Raw genomic sequence first — 19,330 nt, forward strand, 5'->3', positions numbered from 1 at the left:
GTTAAAGAGGGTCTCTTGGTTATTGATCAGTTCATTCCTTCCATTATTGCACCAGTTTTGCTTTTTTGCCTTTGAATACTAAAAACTGGGATTTCTTTGCATCAATATTCTTAATTATTTGAGTATTATTTGAAGTTATCACAATGATTATATCGACATGCTGTACAACTAGAGTAAAAATTTTAAACTAATATTTCACTGCATACTGAGCACAGCATTATCGGAGGTGCTGCATTTTAATATAGTAAATTGAAACACTGTTTCTGTTAAGAAACTAAATGCTAACTCAATATAAGGGTGTCCTATAAGCAGTTTACCTCAACCATCTACCAACATACTAATTGATCAATCTCAGCATTACCAGTTTGTGAAACCTTACTGTTTGTAATGACAACAATGGACTTGGAAAATGTAAAATGCACTTAACAACCAATCCAAGTGAGTTCCAAATGATCTGAACATCATTTATGGTGGCCAGAACACTCAGTACATTAGTACATTCTGAAATACTCATGATAATGCTGGCTGTTCATCAATTACAATCTAATTAAAGGATAGGCCGTTGTAAAGGAGATCGTGAATAGTAAGTTTGAATATTCTGGATATTAGATTCTGGTATATAAATTGATGTCATATTTAAATTATTTTTTTAAAAAAAGGAAGTATGTCAGATCTCAAGTGGCATTTGATTGTGCTTTAGAAATGAACCTTTTTTAAGAAATTGGTTGTTATTTTTCATTGCCAAAAGAGCAAAGTATGTAAGTTATACCATAGGCTTCAGCTGAGAAATTCTCTTGCTCTGCTTCCTTTCAAGATTCATGTTTTATTATAATTTTATAATTGAGTTCTTGAGAATATGGTATAAATCTTGTGATAGATTACCTACTGTAGCTAAATAATTTGGTTAAGAATGGGAATCCTGGAAATGACCTTATGATAAAATGTTCAAAATGGGACATAGTAGGGATAAGCAAGATTTTTTTAAAAAAAACAATGGGGAAAAGCAAAATAAAGAACATTATTCATTAGTAGGATCTTTTGCTACAGGAATATTTTTTTCTTGTATAAGGGGTGGAATCAAGTCATTGTAAACAGAATATCGCATTGCCAAGAAAAGTTGTGCTTGAATAAGGATTATGCTTGGATCAGGATTTCCATAAACTGAAGATAAAAATAGCCAATTTGCAAATATTTGAAAACTGTTAGTGCAGCCAATTTAACCATTCATTAAAAAACCACAACGTAATATTTTAAAGTTAATATACAGTGAATGCATTCAGTAATTCAGTCTAAACAACACTTTTAATGTAAATGATTAGATTCTAAATTGTGCAACTGTCTCTTGGTGAAATTTAGCAGTTCCTTGACTAGATGTAGTGTGGTATTTTAAAAAGTTGGTTAATAGCTGCATTTTATACTTGGATCAAGATTTATTTGTAAATGTTATGGTTGGATCAGATTGTGTGTAATGGGAGCGACTGCGAAGTAGTTTGGTATTTTGCAATTCTATACTTGGATCAGGTATGTGTTTACCTAAAGTCAGTGTATCCCTCTTTTCTCTTCTATTTTCTGTTTGCCATATTTTTTGTTTCTTCCAGCTATCCATCTATCTCAATTCTTGAATAATATTAATAATAAAACAAAAATTGCTAGAGAGTAAATAGTGCAAAAGTAGTTTTTCGTGGTGTTTCTTTATTGCTCCATTTCCAATTGTTTAACCACAAATCCCAGGAGAAAGTGCAAAAGAATTCCCACACCATCTAAATAACTAAATGTAGCATCCTTAATTGTGTCAATAAAATTGCTGTCTTGTTTATCCTGTTCAAAAGGGGAATGGGTTCTGAATTTTGGACAACACTTGCACATTTGTGAATTAGCATTATGATTTAATCTCCTGCTTTATAAAAATGGCATTTTTGCACTAAAAGCCTTGCAGCCAAGTAGTGGCCTGTTATCTGTGGTATATTGTTCTCCTATTCTTTATGAACACTTGGCACCGATATAAGGAATAAGATTCTATATTAATTTCTGTCATTCCTTGGGTTATTTGGGACTGAACAACTTTAAGGATTTAGTCTGTTAATGGTTTCAGACTCTACTGTTTTACAGGTGCTGATCACAATTTTAGGCAAACATTTTAGAACTCCCTTTCATATTAATTGTTGTGGTTCCTTTCCTCACCTTGTGGCGCATCAGGCAGCAACCTTGCTGTTTCTTTAGCACTTTTCTCTGCTTTATTTTTAACAAGGATAAGTTGCTAGCTTGACGCACAACCCAACACAGATGGAAAGCATGCAAGGAGGCGGCTGGATTTGAACCCGGGATCACTCGCCTGGAAGTCTGGTGCAGATGTCGCTACACCATGAGCTGGCTTTCATATTAATGATTACTGTTTTTGTCTCTGCTGATCAAAACTGGTGCAGATGTCACAGCCAATCAGCCGTAAAAGTTAGTTACACTTAATATTTCGTCAGGAGTTTTCTGCTTGCAAATTGATTGCAGTGTTTTCTTTAGTAAGAAACTGTTTCAAAAGCAATGCATTAGTTATAATGTGCTTCAGGATATTTTGATGGGATGGATAGTTACCAAATAAATAAACCTTCCATGTCTTGAATGTGTTCACAAGACAAAAAAGTTGGACCATTTTATCTTAATAAGTTTGAAAAGCTTTAGGATTTTGCTTGTTCAGGATTACATTATCTAGTATCAGCTGAATTCACATTAGTACTTTTTTCAAATTGCCAAGAGATGAAGAGTTAAAGGGTTATTTCTTCTTCCCACCATTAGAATTCATCTTGTAACCAACTATATTGAAGGGATAATTCAGTATCCTGTAGTCTTAATTACAAAAGAAAACCCTTCTGGTATATTTTCAAGTTGTACCTGTATAAAGTTGTATTTGATATTTATTTAAAAGATTGCTGCTGTGAAACTTGGTTGTTGCTTTCAACTATAAACTAAATGGAGTAGTGCATCACTACTATGCCATTTCCATCTCTCCTCCTCAAATCCCATTAACGTACCTCAGCTCAATAGGAACACACAAAATTTGCTATTTTTGTTTTGTTTAAAAATTTCAAGTTGTCTGTCCACACCACCTCTTTATGATTTCAGAACTTCTATTTACCTATCTAACAATTCTTTATATTTCATAAGAATAACTTTGGAAGCAGTCAGATGAAAACTTAACTATTGAAATTTCACAATTCACATTCTTTAAACAATGTTTTAAAATGTTTAAGTGTGCAGGTGGCTAGAAAATTGTACTGCTCCATTGCAATAATATAATCCACTCCAATTGAGCAGAGTTAAATTTAGTGCTGTGTGTGCAGTAACTATTTTGCTTTTAAGTCATTTGCAGATAAAAGCAGAAATCTCCATTTTGTAATTCCTAACGTTAGAATGCTATTTGTTTAATGTGAAATTAATAAATGCATGCCAAAAGATCAGGTGCAATACACGAATGTAATTAGATCCAAGAGTCCTCCAAATAGGTACATCTATTCCTAAATCTCTTGTAGATTCTAATGTGCATTGTTAGATAGACCTGCCAACTATAACAAAAATTAAATAGATCTGCGTGTGTGATGCTAATTAATAAAACTGCAGTATTTAATGGGAAATCAATTTAGAAAATATAGTAAATTTCATGTTTTAAATAGTTTGATGTTAGAAATAAACTGATGTTGGTTGTTTACAGAGTTTAAATTGACTACATTCAAGCCTCATTATTTAATGTCAAGTTCAAATCTAGTTTTAATTTGTTCTGAACTAAATATTGGCAGAGGGGCAAGTAGTCTCGAATATGGCAGTAATAAATAAAAGTACATGTAGGCACAGGAAATTTTGTAGATACTGGAAATTTTGAGCAATGCACACAAAATGCTGGAGTAACTCAGCAAGTTAAACCGTGTCCTGTCTCAGCACGAAAAGTCCACTGTTTCTTTCTCTCCACAGATGCTGCCTGTCTTGCTAAATACACTTGTAAGGTGCCTTATTTAAATATTCTAAGACCCTCCAGATGATTTGTTTTTAGAAACAATAGGAGGTATAAAACAAAAATAACTGAACTTTTTTGTGTTCATCACAAGAGTTCAGCATGCCAGTAACCTGTAATGATATGTTAAGTACCATTACTTAATGGCAGATCAACTCTTTGAGTGATTATGCAGAAAGTTTGAAGTTAGTAACTCATCAGGGGTGATTGATAAGTTTGTGGCCTAAGGTAGAAGGAGATGAGTTATTAACTTCAAACTTTCTGCATAATCACTCAGAGTTGAACTGCGTGTGCATGTAACGAGAGCTGTATAACTCTTTATAAATCCGTATGCTCCACGACCGCTGGACTAAGTGTGTAAATGTAGGAGGGGATGATGTTGAAAAATAAATGTGCTAGGTTTTCTAAAATTGACTCCTTCTAACCTGGGCCACGAACTTATCAATCACCCCTTGTATTTTCTGAGAAGTTTGCAAAGATTTTGCATGTCATCTAAAACTAAACAGATATGCGGTGGTTAACTGGTTGCATCACAGCCTGGTATGGAAACACAAATGCCCTAGAATGGAAAAGCCTACAAAAAGTAGTGTATACAGTCCAGTCCATCACAGATAAAGCCCTCCCCACCATTGAGCACACCTACGTGGAATGCTGTTGCAAGAAAGCGGTATCAAAATGTCATCAAGGTCCCCACAATCCAGGCCATGGTCTCTTATTGCTGCTGCCATCAGAAAGGAGGTACAGGAGCCTCACGACCCATACCACTAGGTTCAGGAGCAGTTATTACCACTTAACCATCAGGCTCTTGAACCAGAGGAGATAACTTCACTCATCCCAGCACTGAACTGTTCTTACAACCTATGGATTCACTTTCATGGATACTTAATCTCATGATCTCCATATTTATTGCTTATTTATTATCAATATTAAATTTGTTTATTTTTCTTTTTGTATTTACACAGTTTGTTGTCTTTTGCACACTGGTTGCTTGTCCATCTTGTCTGTGCTCTTTCATTGATTCTGTTGTTTTTATTTGTATTCACTGAATGCCCACTAGAAAATGAATCTCAGAGTTGAAAATAGTGACATATACGTACTTTGATAATAAATTTACTTTGAACTTTGAATTTGGAACCAGTATTTATTGCTTATCTCAAAATGCTTGAGATGGTAACTTCCACAATCCATGTGAAAGAGATTTTAAATAAAATAAGAGTTTTTGGATTTCTCCCTATATGGACTTGATTTTGGCTGCACAGAGCTCATCCTGTGGTTGGTTCCACCAGGTCCTCTGGGTAACAGAGGTAAATAGGATTTTTCTATTGCAAGCGGTCCCAACCTAAGGTGCACGGACCCCTCTGTTAATGGTAAGGCTCCATAGCATAAAAAGGTTGGAAACACTTGCTCTATTGGGAGCCATCATGCATGAGACATGCCACATGGCTGATTCCCAAATTTTAAGTAAGCAAGTAAATAAACTGAAATGTGTGGGATTAAGGAGATGGTGATTAAATGAATACTGAATTGGCTAGGAGAAAGAGCAAAATGTAGTAGTTTTCCAGAAAGGAAGTGTGCAGTAGTAAGTAAGCACTGAGGAGGACAGAGGATAAAGAGAGGCTAAAGAAACTAAGTGGTGCAACAGGATGCAGAGAGACCTGGGGAACGTGTAATTCAAAAGTGGCGGTGCAAAGTGGGAAGTTCAAAAAAATAGTACTGCATTGAAGTACAAAAGCAAGAATATTTCACTGACACTTACTATGTAGCTGTTAACCCTCAGTAGGAGTATTGTGTTCAATTCCTGCCATCACTTCTCAGGATACATGGCAGAAAGACTGAGTAATAGATTTACCTAAATTACACTAGTGAAATTTAAGAGACTACTAGTCAGGTATATGGAGGAATTTAAGGTGGGGGGGATATATGGGAGGCAGGGTTTAAGAGTTGGCACAACATTGTGGGCCGAAGGGCCTGTACTGTGCTGTACAGTTTCTATGCTTACAGTTTCTAACATATTCTATGTTCTGTGAAACCAGAAGGTTTATTGAAGACGATAGGTGCAAAAAGATCCAATTTTGAGTAAAATAAATGAGCAAGTACCGCATCAAAGGTGATGATGACATAAAAGGGGGAAATATTTGCATTTCAAGTGATGTGGAAGCAAGTTCAATTACTCTCAAAGAGAAAGAGCAGAGAAGTGGAACATTTCAGCACTTGGAGCTGACATAGACATAATAGGCCAGATAGCAGGCTTATATGCTGTATTGAATGAATGTAGGTTTCTGTTTGTAAATTGGTATTCTGGAGTTGTTATTATAGAAAGGACCCTAAGTAAAAAGTAAAGAATAAAACTTGAAGCTTTTTCTGAAAAATAAAGTCAGGATAATTGGGAAGTTGGTGATTTTAACATGTATAGAAACTAGGAAAGATAGAACTGAGAGGGTGAACACAAATTGAATGTTATGAACACATCTACTTTTGAAATTGGATTGCTTTATTGTTTTATCCAAGGTCTGAAGGCTGGTCATTTGAGCAAATGTAGATATTTCTGACTATTGCAGTTTAAAAAAGAAACCAATATTATAAAACTCATGGAAAACATATACAGAGAAAGTTGCAGGAATTAAATTTCTGAAACTACCCATTTTAGAAGGGAAATGAATCGTATTGTAGGATTTTATCTTTCCAATAGTGGTGGTGCAGAAGTAAATGTCAATTTAATGGATTTGCAGTCCTAAAGCAAACTTTCAGCTGTAGATTTGTACATCAAGATTCATGCACAATGTGCATGCCGCAGGATTTTCCGCCCATTAAAGTTAATGGGCAATGTTGTGATTGTGGTGACCTCGGCCCAATTTCTGATATGAGCTGCAGGCATGCAAAGCCCTGCGCTGGGAATTCAAATTTGTGAAATTGCCTTGAAATATTTGAAAGAAAAAAATCTTATTAACCAGGCATCTAAAAATTCCTTGGAGGTGCTTGTAATTTAAAGGATAAAATATTTCAATTGGTATTTTAAAACATTATTCTTAACTACTATTATTTCATACCAGAAAGTGAAAGGGAGATCTGTTCCTCATTTGCAACACAACTTGGCCAATTAGCCGTCAGGACTGTTACCATTCAGTTCTATCATGGCTAGACAGTACAGCTTCTACTTCCTTGCCTTTGCTATTTTATCACTTGAAACCTCCTACAAGTCTCTCAAACTCGGTCATAAATTCAACTGATTTAGTTACTTAGACAAGAAGTTATAAATTTTCATTACACTTTCTATTTCTAGTTTTTATTCTTGAATGCCCTGGTCCTATTTTTAAGACATTATCACTTCCTCGCTACTTCTAGCTTCCTTGAAATAAAGATCTGTATTCAGTCTTGTGCCTTTTGGTGACATGTACCTTCTCATCAAAATTGCCTTCTCCATCCATTTTTCCAAGCCTCTCAGTGTTAAGAAAATAGTAGGTATACCTTGTATCTAATCCAACATGCACATATCATGTCCCTTTCTAACTTACTCTTTGCAACCAGTTAACTTCCTGTATCTTTAATTAGTTTCATTGCAAAATTTGCTACTGGAATAATGTTTTATTTCTAAACATCTGCTGAGGCTCCAGACTGGATCTCAAAGGGAGCTGCAATTTGCACATCCAGCAATTTTGATAATGTTTCCTACTATCTCCTACTTCCCATCAGCTTACTGATCCGTGTCATTTTGCTAATCATTTCTAATCAAATGTCTTCTGGCTGTTTATATGCACAGCCTTCCTGCTCCACCGTGCTAATGACCTCAATAAAAATACTAGCCAGCAGTGAAATAGGCCAACAGCAGTTAATGGCAATGTATCTATCTGTACTCATCAAAAAAAACTATCCAGTTTCATCCCACTTTCTAGTTTTATCCATATCCTAATAGGATATGACATTAAGAGCTTATATTAGTGTTCTTTTAACTTGAAATTAGGATTCCCTACTTCCTCCATTTTTTTAAGACATTCAGTTTCAGAACGTTATGCTATCAGGGTGAAATAATTTATTATTTTCTTTTACTTCCAACAGTTTCTTTAAATCTGTGATTCTTGGTTATTGGCTCTGCTAATGAAACTAGATATAATCTATTTAGAATCCTCAGTTTTATACATCTTAATTATATCTTTCCTCAGCCATCTCTTTTTCCCAGAAGATGACCCCAGATTATCCAGTCTTTGTTTACTAAAATTTTCCTGCATGTTAATTTCCTGTGCCCACCCTGTCTCATGCAATTGTTATCGTACTATAATGTGGTAACTACAACTATGTAGTCATGTAGCTATGATCTAACTAATGTCCGTTTAGTTTCAGAAAGCTGCTGTTAATTTTTTGTCAGTCAGGTTTCCCATATACTACCTCAGTCACCTGATCTTTCTACCTTTTCACCTGCGATCTGTGAATATGTTCCCCATTCCCTATGGTACTGTTTATTTTGTGTACCTTGCTGTGATTGTTCTCCAAATATACCTGACACTTATCCAATTGAATTCAACTTACCACCGACCATTAAAATCTGATAATCATAATCCCCAAGTCTGAATCATTGAAAGATACAATGAAATGGAGATGTAGCACTGAACTCTCAAAAGTTACTGTAAAAAAAATAATTCAATCATCTGAAGCCTTGTCAAATGTCTTAATAAGATTTATTTAGAAGCATTTAAATGTATTATCCTCATAAATCATCCCTCTTAATGCAAAAAAAAAGTTATAAATCACCTTCCTTGAGCAAATCAGATATCTGCCCTTGGTTAATGTTTGCTTCTTCAAATAAGACTGAAACTGTTCCTCAGAATTTTCTCCAATGACCAGGTGATATAATTACTTGACTTATCCAAGTCTTCCTTTTTGAACAAAACCAGCTTTTAGATTTCTGATAGCACACCCATAGCCAAAGAGGATGGGAAAATAGTGGCCAACACCTACCCTCCCCTCCCCTCCACTCCACTATTTCCTGCCTTGGTTCCTTTAACTAGTTGGAGTATGTGGTATATTTCTTGCTGGATTAGCAATTCATATACTTCCAAGATGCTGAACTATGTTTTCTAGTAGTTCATATTCTATTGAAATATTTCATGAGTTTTGCCTGAAAAATGAATTGTTTAACTATTAAATGAAGACAGATGCAAAATTTTTATTTTAGAACCATACCCGTATTTTATATGCTGTATGCATGTTGTTTTCTAAGAAGCCATATATTTCCCATAAATTTAAAAAGCCAGATAAAAAATTAGAAAACATCTTTGTGGCTTCCCAAATGTTACTTAATAATATAATCTCATCTAATATCTTACTATCTTCCTTTTTAAAATCATTCCTAGTTTCTGTACTCCCCAGTGTTGCTGCTGCTATCATGTTTCCAGAATCAGAGTAAGCTTCCTTTTTTAAAAAACACACATTATCTTACACTTCATGTCTAGGAAGTAATCTGGATGGTAGTCCTGCTGCCTTACATAATGTTTGTTCTGAACTTGGTCTCCTCTTACATTGCCTTGGTACTCGGTCGGGGCTGTATCCAGAGTCTATTTGCTGGCACTACAATTACTGCATCTTCTTTCCTCTGTTCAACCATTATGAGGTTGTTTGTTTATATTCCAATATCATGTTCTTCCTCATAGTTACAATTGCAATTTATTTTAACATAATTGTATCTGCCACTGTTTTTTCCTTTAATTCACAACTGATTCAGATACCAGATAAGAGGAAAGGGATTGGATATAAACTGCATTGCAGTAAAAGCGCAGTCTATATGCGTATCTGTACATCTCATCTGCTTATTCCTAGATTCCTTGTATTGAAGTGTATTATTAAATGTTACCAAATTGTTCTGTTGTCCATTTTTTTTATTTGTGTAAATGTCCCTGTTTCTTGCACATTCCAAACTTCCATATTCTTTATCATGCTTCCCTGTCTTGAGCCTTGCTCTTCCAAATCAATGTGGAGTAATGATGAGTAATTTTAAGATCTCTGCTACATCAAGCAGCAGCTTGAATCTTTATTCAGTTTCAGGAGCTGGATGTTCCTGACCTGAATAGAATTGAATTTCATGATAATTAATGGTGCTATACTCAGCCAGCTCTGCAGAGAACATTTCACTGCAGTTCTGACTTGAGGAAAGACACTGGGTTGTCTCTACGGATTTCAGGATGTCATTCACTGCAGAACAGCCAACCGTCGGCTTGCTCTCTTATCCACATTATTGATGTGGTTGATCCAGTTGTATTTCAGGTCAATAATGACAACATGGGGAGTTCCTAAGGGTAATTTCCTTGGGAACTTGGCAGTTTTTTTCAGGGCAGCTTATTAAAACACTCAGTCTTGCCTCTATATCTGAGATCCTCATCCATCTTTGGACTAAGACTGATGTGATCTGGAATAGAGTAGTCCTGGTGAAACATAGAGGGCATTGGTGAATAAATGCTGTTTGCTTAGACTATTGATGACTGTTTTCATGACTTTGCTGATTATTGAGGTAGACGTGAGTGATAATTAGATGAACTGATGGGTTCTATGTATGAACAGGACATAGCTGTGAAATTTTAGGAGCAGTCTTAATGATACAGCTGTCTGGTCCCATTAATTTTGATGTACCTTGTGCTCTTGGCATAATTTGGAATGAATCAAATTGGTGATCCCTGACTTATTTTGTGATTTGAGAAAGTCCTACCTTAGCCAAGGTTGCAACACCCCAAAATAGTTCCCAGAAATATACCAATAAGTTTTAGATCATCTTACACTTGTTCAAATTTTCAATAATTGTGACTGATTCCAACAATTTCCACAAAATAGACATTAAGCTATGAGGTCTTTAGTGACCACCTTTGTTCTCTCTTTTGTTTTAAAATGATGTTCTTTCACAATTTTCAATCCAAAACATACAATACATTAATTTAGAGAGGTCTGGAAAATTGCCAGTGCATCTGCCTTTTTCACATCTAGTTTATTTTCATTAATTGTAGCTGGAAACTACTTTCTCCTGGATGTTTTATCTTTCTGTTTTATTTCCATTGCTGCTTTTTAATCTGAATTATATCCATTTGTTACTTCACTGGAAACCAATTCAGAGTGTTTATGTTGAAAATCGTGTAGTTTTAGCATCTCTGACAAGTTTTTATTTTGCTGTTTGCAGTTCTCAAGTCTTTGTTGCATTTTAGGAGCTCTCCTCCTGTCGTGGAACAGTGCATGTAACTTTTGTACTTGGTGTATGGGAATCTACTGCAATATAGTGAATTCTGGTTATTTGAGCCATCGGTTAATCAGGACATCTGTTTATTTGGGACAACTCTTAAACAACTAATTGAGAAAATTGCTGGGATTCCCTTATTTTATTTGGGACACAATGCTGCTTAATTGGTGCTGAAGACGGGTTCTAACTAGTGTGCATTTATGTGGCTGTTAGACGCTAAACCATGCTTAGAGTGAACAGTTTTTAAATAGCATCAGTTGCATATGTTCAAAAAGCAGTGATTATTGTAACTGATAGTTGGCAAGAAATAAGCAGTATGACAATACAGAACTGTTTTGCCTACTGCGTTCAAGCTTGGCGATGCTAGAAAGAGCCAAAAGTGAAAATGAATTGATTTCACTACTTCAAGTTAGGAACAATGAAGAATATGGAGGTATCTTGAATGTTACAACAAAAATGAAGATTTGAAGTTTGCAATTGTCAATAGTATTGTATAAAGGTGGTCCGTTAACTGCACAAGATGTTTGTGATGAATCTGTTAATTTACAGTCAATCAAAAGAACTCGGCATTCACACTGGATGAACTCCTCTGTCAATAACTATTAGGAACTAATATACAGATTTATGGTACTGCAGTACTATTGGTAGTGTTCTAATTTGTTCTGTATTTCATAAAAATACATAATTTGTTACTCAGCTTGTCTTTTTTATCCCTTTTTATCTATTTTCATGAGATTTCGGTTAATTGGCCAAAATGTACTGGTCCTAATGTGTTCCAATTAACCGGAATCCACTGTATTATCAGATGATTCTAGCTAACTTTAACCTTTTCACTTCTTACCACCTTTGATTTGCTGTCTGAACTTGCTTGAGTTTACTTCATGGGAATTCTATGTCTCAACAAAGTGACACTAATATATTCAACATTACTTCTATAGCTTGCATCTTCAAGTTTGTTAAAAATTGGGCAAGAGACTGACAAGACCACTACCAGAAACAGAGAATCTGTTTACCTTCTGCTTGACATGGTAAGTATTAAGTTACAGCTAGATTATATTATATGCGGCCATATCATAAAAGATTGTCGTCATTAAAAAGAAAGAAGGATCTGCTCTTTCATCTCTGCTAAACAAGTAATTAATATTAACTGTGCTGTAAATGACTTTTACCCAAACTTACTTGCCTATGAGGGGCTTGTGCAGCTTTGTCTCCATCCCTTTAGAGGTCAGTTCTGATCATCTGCTGTGGTCTGTCATTTATTGCCAAATAGCAAGCTCATCTATCTTTCTACTGTAATCATATTCCTATCTAACTACTGCAATAACTCAATGTTGATTATCTTTCTTAACCTTCAATCATTTTTTCTGGTTCTGCAGCCACAGTAGTAAACAATGAGAATAGTTTTATAAAATCTGTTTAGATTTGGGAAATCTCTGATAACCACAGTAATTGCTTGCACTTACCAGCCATGTTTCATATTATGAGCACACCTGCAATCATCTAGCTTGTCTTTCATTAAAATAAAAGACCCACGGTGTTTGTTTTAACTTTGCTCTTACAGAATGTTTAATGTATTATTTATGATGCTCTGGCTGAGTTGCGAGCAGTAATTTTGTTGAGGTTTTTGTGGGTTTTTTTTAAAAGCATGAAATAAGCATTGCAGCAGTGTGGCCTACTTCGGTGATTGAAATGCCACTGTATGTAATTATTGGGTGACATGTCACTGGACTTTTCTGCAGATTGTTCAAGAGTCTCCTTTTCTTACAATGGATCTGCTGGAATCATGTTTTCCCTATGTCCTCCTGCGAAATGCATACCATGCTGTCTACAAGCAAAGTGTTACATCTTCTGCCTAAGTTGGAATTTGGTGAATGAAAAATTCAAATTAACTTCATGTTCTGCAGTACAGGTTTACAGACTAATGACTGTAGAAATATTTCACTTTAGCCTAAAAAGCAGTTATGAAACTATCATTTTTCATAGACATACATTGTATACCGGTGTTTTTTACGTTGATATTGATATGCTTGATTGATTTGCTGCATAGTGGCAAAACTGGTTTCAGTTAAATAGCAGCTATATTTGTTATAATTACACTACAATGTTGGTTGAGTTTTAAAATTATTTGTGCAAAAGAAACAGCTGTTTTAAAAACATCTTAAAGCTGTTAAAATGCAGAGGAAAATTTATATAATCACTATTTGGAGATGATCTGGCTTCCTTCTGTGTAAATTACTTCAGGCAATGCAAGAAAAGATTTATACCTATCATTCTTCATTGATGGTAAATGGAATAAATGGTTTATTAGTTGCATATATTTGGATTTAACACAATAGTTATATTTCCTTTAATTTTAAACAATATTACTCTGAAATACACTGTAATATCTACAAATTCTGTAGGAATGCTGAAATCTCCAAAAACAGTTCTAGCAATCCACTGCAAAATACTCGGAACAAATGTGATGTTTGTATAAAGCATAGTATAATTTTTTTTTATAAAACTAACTTCAGTGGAGAGCTTGTTGAATTTCACACTATCATTGTACCCTGTTGTACGCTATCACTGTATGAATATTTATCTCATAAGATGGCAGCCCTTAAGCTCTTTTATATGTTTTACATTTTTCAAGTTTGTGTATCTTCCATAATGAATAATAAAACGCCAGGTTACTTCACATTCACAACGGAGGATGTCTTTTTATTAATTCTAACTTGCTATTTAATATTTCCATCTCAGTAAAACTTCAATAATTTGCTTTTTAGCTGTTTAGACGTCATGTAGTTCAGCATCTGGCTCTCTGGGACCTCTTAACTCATTGGAACTCAGTTTTCTGTGGTTAACATTTTTAAACTCGCCTGGTTCATAGGAAAATTTATTATACTGTTGTGTATTTTTGAAAGGAAATTTACTGAGTTGCAGTATTAATAAGAATAACATCCACCGGCCCAGAACAGTCAGCTGGTCCAACACCAGCAAAGTCCTGCATGTGCTAGATTAGCAAAGTTTTACGGCAGTTGTGCCTATAATGTTTGAGACCTTTAGTTTCCCCAGCTTTCTGTATAAGGACAATGCTGTCTTTCTGAGTTAAATGAGACATAACTCTGAAATACTCAAATCATGTTATTCAAATGGAAGTTTTTTCAAAGTTCAAATTTATTACCAAAGTACATATATGCCACCGTATACAACCCTGAGATTCATTTTCTTGTGGGTATTGACAGTAAGTACAGGAAACAGAATAGAATCAATGAAAGACCACACCTAACAGGATGGACAAACAACCAATCTGCAAAAGATAACAAACTGCAAATACTAAAAGAAAAGGGAAGAAAGAAATTGAATGAAAGAAAGAATAAATAAATAATGAGAACAAGAGATGAAGAGTCCTTGAAAGTGATCCTTAGATTAGGGGAGCAGTTCTGTGATGGGGTAAGTGAAGATAACATATTCAGTTCAAATACCTGATGGTTGAGGGGTCATATCTGTTCCTGAACCTGGTGGTGTGGGCCCTGAGGCTCCTGTACCTCCTTCCTGATAGCAGCAAGGAGAAGAGAGCATGGCCTGGATGGTGGGGTCCTCGGTGATGGATGCTCTTATTCTGCAACAGTGCTCCTTGTGATTTGGGAAGGGCTTTACCAGTGATGAACTTGGCTGTGATCTACTATTTTTTTGATAGCTTTTGCATCCAATGGCATTGGTGTTTTCCATGCCAGGCTGTGATGCCACTGATCAATATACACTCTAAAAAGTTTGTCGGAGTTTTAGATGACAAGTTGTATCTTCACGAATTTACAAGAAAATAGAGGTACTGCTATGTTTTCTTCATTATGGCACTTATGTGTTGGACCGAGGACAGATCCTTTGAAATGATAACACTGAGGAATTTAAATTTGCTGATCCTCTCTACCTCTGAATCCCCTGATGAGGGCTGGTTCATGGACCTCCGGCTTCCCCCTCCTGAAGTAATGATCAGCTCTTTGGTCTTGCTGACATTGAGAAAGAAGTTGTAATTGTGGCACCACACAGCCAGATTTTCAATCTCCCTCTTCTGTGCCGATTCATCACCACCTTTGATTCAGCCAATAACAGTGGTGTTGGCAGTAAACTCAAATATGGTATTGGAGATGTGCTTAACCTCACAGAGAAGTGTTAAGTGAGTGGACCAGGAGGCTAAGTACACAGCCTTGTAGTGCACCTGTGCTGTTGGTGACCGTGAAGGAGATGTTGTTACCAATCCGAATTGACTAGGGTCTGTAAGTGAGGGAATTGAAGATCCAGGTGCACAATGAGGTATTGAGGCCTACATCTCAAAGCCTATTGGTTAGTTTTGAGGGGACGTTGTATTGAATGCTAAGGTGTAGTCATTAAACAGCAACCTGATGTACCAGGGTTGAATGAAGAGCCAATGAAATGGCATCTGCTGTGGACCTGTTGTGATGGTAGGCAAATTGGAGCCGATCCAAGTTATTTTTCAGGCAATTGATATGTTTCATTGCCAACCTCTCAAAACTCTTCAAAATGGACATAAGTGCTACTGGATGATAATCACTGAGGCACTCATTTATCCCTAATTTAACCTGAATCAATTTGGAAGCGATCGTGGCCAAGAATTACAACTGTGTGTGCATTCCCCACTCCATACATAAACCATGTATGCGATGCATAAGCCCTGCATAAACAGTATAACCTCACAAAACACCGACTTGCCTACCCTGTCAGGCACCTTGGTTTTATTAGCTACTTCAGGACACACAAAACTCGAGTAGAAGCACGTTATTCTTCATTCTGAGAGACTGCCTAAGATGACAGAAACTAAACTAAGTTTTCTTTCCCCAAACCTGCTTTCATAATGTTTTCTTAAAGCCTGAGCACATTTTAAAACTTAATGTAAATTGCATTAAATAATTTATTAGTCAAAAATGGTGACTTGATGGAAGTAAGTTTATCGCAAATATACTGTTTACTCTTGGTTGTAATAAATTGGGAAAAAAACACTTAACTATGTCCAATTGCTGTTTGGTAACTTTTCAAACACAATATCAGATCTAAAGCAAACCTGTATTACCGGTATTTGTTTTCCCCAAAGTCCTTCAGACACAATTGTTGGAAAGTTGCTATGATATCAACTAATTTGCAGCTCATGGGAAATTCAATTAGATTTATTTTTCTTACTCTAATTATACTTAAGGTGATTTATACTCAGATTAATTCTTACTGATTCAGGAACAAAAAAAAATGACAATTTGGTAAATTACTTTCATGGGCAGGAACAAAACAGCAAAAGTACAAAAACAATTGTAGGAACTCGGTCAGGCAGAGAGGTGGTCACTGCTTTGAGTCTGGATTTCAATGTGAATGATAATTCTGAAATACTCAAATCAGTTTATTTAAATAGAAGGCGAGCTCACTGTCAACCTCTCTATAGATGCTGCCTTTCTCAATAAGGTCCTCCCACAATTTCTCTTCTGCTCCACATTACAGCATCTGCAGTCTCCTATGCCTATTTAAAGTTGCAAAAGTTTGTTAGTTTTCTATTACTTAAATTCCCACCTATTTAGTTCTACAAATTAATAGAAATAGCTTCATTTAAATGATTTTTTGGCACTGATTCCAAGTATATTCTGTTGATTAACGTGCTAATTTGCTTTCTTACTTTCTGTCATGTGGAGCTGCTCATAATATAACGTGCTCAACTGCATTCACAAAGTTAGAAAGGTACAGTAGCGTTCTATCCCCACGGTTACTAATTGATCATATGGCTCTGATTAGTATACATAAAACCATTAAGATGAGGAAATTAAGGTGTACACTTCACGTTGGTGAGCTGTACTGTTTTCATTTCCAAACATCATTAAAAGTGACATATACAATATTACCTACATCAAAAACAAATGTATTAACAGTTGTGGTAGTATCAACATTACCAGGAAGCATTAGGTATAATAACCTGCTTATGATTAAGTAATTAAACATTCTTCCAAAGCCTTTCCTATTTACCTGGTGCACTAGGAAAGGATAAACAGAAGTTGTATCTAGGATCAGAGCACGACTGTGCAATGCTAAAAAAGCAGAAGATGATCACTGCTGCTATATATTTGTTCCCAAGAGAAACTTCCCAGTAAGCCCTGGAACAACTTTGATACACAAGTATTGAACAGTATAATTTACTGCAGAAGTAAAGTGTAAAATACAACATATTCGAGGAAGTAATTGCTTATTTAGCTGTTTGAGTATGTGCCAAAGTATGCAACTTAATCAGGCCAGAAAGATATAACTGAAACTTTGGTACTATTTTCCCCTAGCAGTAATAATCTAACCAGCATGTAGTCAGGAGTGAATGTCCCCAAAAGGCATGAATCAATGGACTGAACAGAAAAATTGTCCTATAAACTTCTCTTCAGCAATACTACAAAGCAGTATTCATTTTTATACCATGCACAATTTTGCTTTGCATTGCTTCTGTAATCTTCCTTCTAGCAGATAACCCTCATAATTGGCATCAAAATGCATATCTATCCTTTACCATGATTTAAAATACGATATTAAACAAGTTTCTTGCTATTCCTCCCTGACGCTACTCAAAGTCAGAAAGGTATCACCCTAAATTACACTAAACTAATGCTACCAAGAATGTATTGTAGTCAGTTGCTTTCCTGCTGCTTGTCAAAGATGCCTTCACACAAGCAAGCTGGTACATCGACTCGGTGCCCACATTTCAGAAGAACTTTATTGGCTATGCAGTACCTTTATGGTCTGATGATGTGAATGCTGCCGTATAAATGCAAGTTCTTCCTGGTAATTTCCCTTATTTCCAACTGGATAATTTAAGAGGGAAGTAGGCTCAAAACAGTTGAAACGAGCATTAGTTCACCTATCATACTGGCTTAGAAATGAGGGCCATGTGTACAGCAGTGTAACACTCGGGTTCAGATGAATGACAAGCTGGTTCTTTGGAGAGATAACATCATTGGTAATTACACCAAGAAAAAATTATAAACCCCTAATTCAGAATACATATTGATGTTGGTAGCTGAGATTATATCTGCTGGGCTCTACTAATGGATAAAAGATTTTTTCATCAAAGCATTAATGAAATAGTGACTTCTTCAATTTTGCCTAGGAAAATAAGTAACTCTGGTTCTCATTGCCCTGCAATTTGCCCTAATGGTACAAGATGTTCCATAAAGCTGTTTCTTGTAACCCAGAATGCTCATCAATTACCAAAGGTTGTGCAACGATGGGTGAAGAGATCTACAGTGACTTTAAGATTGCAATAAAACATCCGTAAGAAGATTCCTTCTTTAACATACAGTACTATTTAAGCAATTTCCACTAAGGATTTACTTAAGTGTAAGATTTTGTGAATATATTGTAGTTCTAGAAGAAAATATGGAATGCAAGGTGATACACCCAAGTGATTTTGTTCTTACTAAGCGCAGTTGCAGGTGTAACATTGAACAGTGGTAGTGATTGAAAACAGTGCAGTATTTCTCTCCATCTTCACCAATCTTCTCATGTCTTGTAACCAAATTACACAAACACTGCTACCTTTGTCATAGATCACCACCTGCAAGATCATGTAAACAGACCAAAGAGATGAGGGAAATAATTAAGTTGGATAATAGTTACCCTCATCCGCATTACTTTTAGCAGGAAAGCTGAGCATTTCTCCTTGTGGTCTTCCATTGCAGCCAATGACAATAGGCAACAGCACCCTCAGAAGTTCAGTTTGATAAAATACACTGCTGTGATACTGATCTGTCAACATCTCCAATCTATTCAATATAACTACACTAGAAAATCACATCCTACCTGGTCTGGCAATTATTTTCCAGATTTGATTAGAGGAAATTTGCAATTTAGGAGAAAATATGTACACAATTTTTCACCTTAAGTTTCCCAAGGCTTTATTATTTTTTCATCGATTTTGGCTATGAATCAAATTTTAGCTTATGTACAACTGCAACTAGTAATGTACATTAAATGCTGATTACATCATGTGAAGAGTATGCAAGAAACAGCTGGAAGTCAATCACATTGCTGGTCTGCTGTTACATATTAGTGAGACGTACATTTTCTTAGGCAAAATACACAAAATGCTGGAGGAATTCTGCAGGTCA

General features: G+C 35.6%; 1 protein-coding gene across 5 annotated transcripts in view; it reads left to right on the plus strand.

The window, feature by feature from the left end:
* nckap1 (NCK-associated protein 1) overlaps positions 1-13,893 on the plus strand; it is a 162,624-nt gene extending 148,731 nt beyond the window's left edge. For all 5 annotated transcript variants that reach the window (XM_073047054.1, XM_073047055.1, XM_073047056.1 and 2 more), the window contains 2 exons: positions 12,146-12,235; positions 12,947-13,893. In XM_073047054.1, coding sequence (XP_072903155.1) covers positions 12,146-12,235; positions 12,947-13,063 — 207 coding nt within the window. In that variant the 3' untranslated portion in view covers positions 13,064-13,893. The remainder of the gene's footprint in view (positions 1-12,145; positions 12,236-12,946) is intronic.
* Positions 13,894-19,330: the final 5,437 nt, after the last annotated feature.

The sequence above is a fragment of the Hemitrygon akajei genome, chromosome 5, assembly GCF_048418815.1.
Source record: "Hemitrygon akajei chromosome 5, sHemAka1.3, whole genome shotgun sequence".
NCBI classification, from domain to species: domain Eukaryota; kingdom Metazoa; phylum Chordata; class Chondrichthyes; order Myliobatiformes; family Dasyatidae; genus Hemitrygon; species Hemitrygon akajei.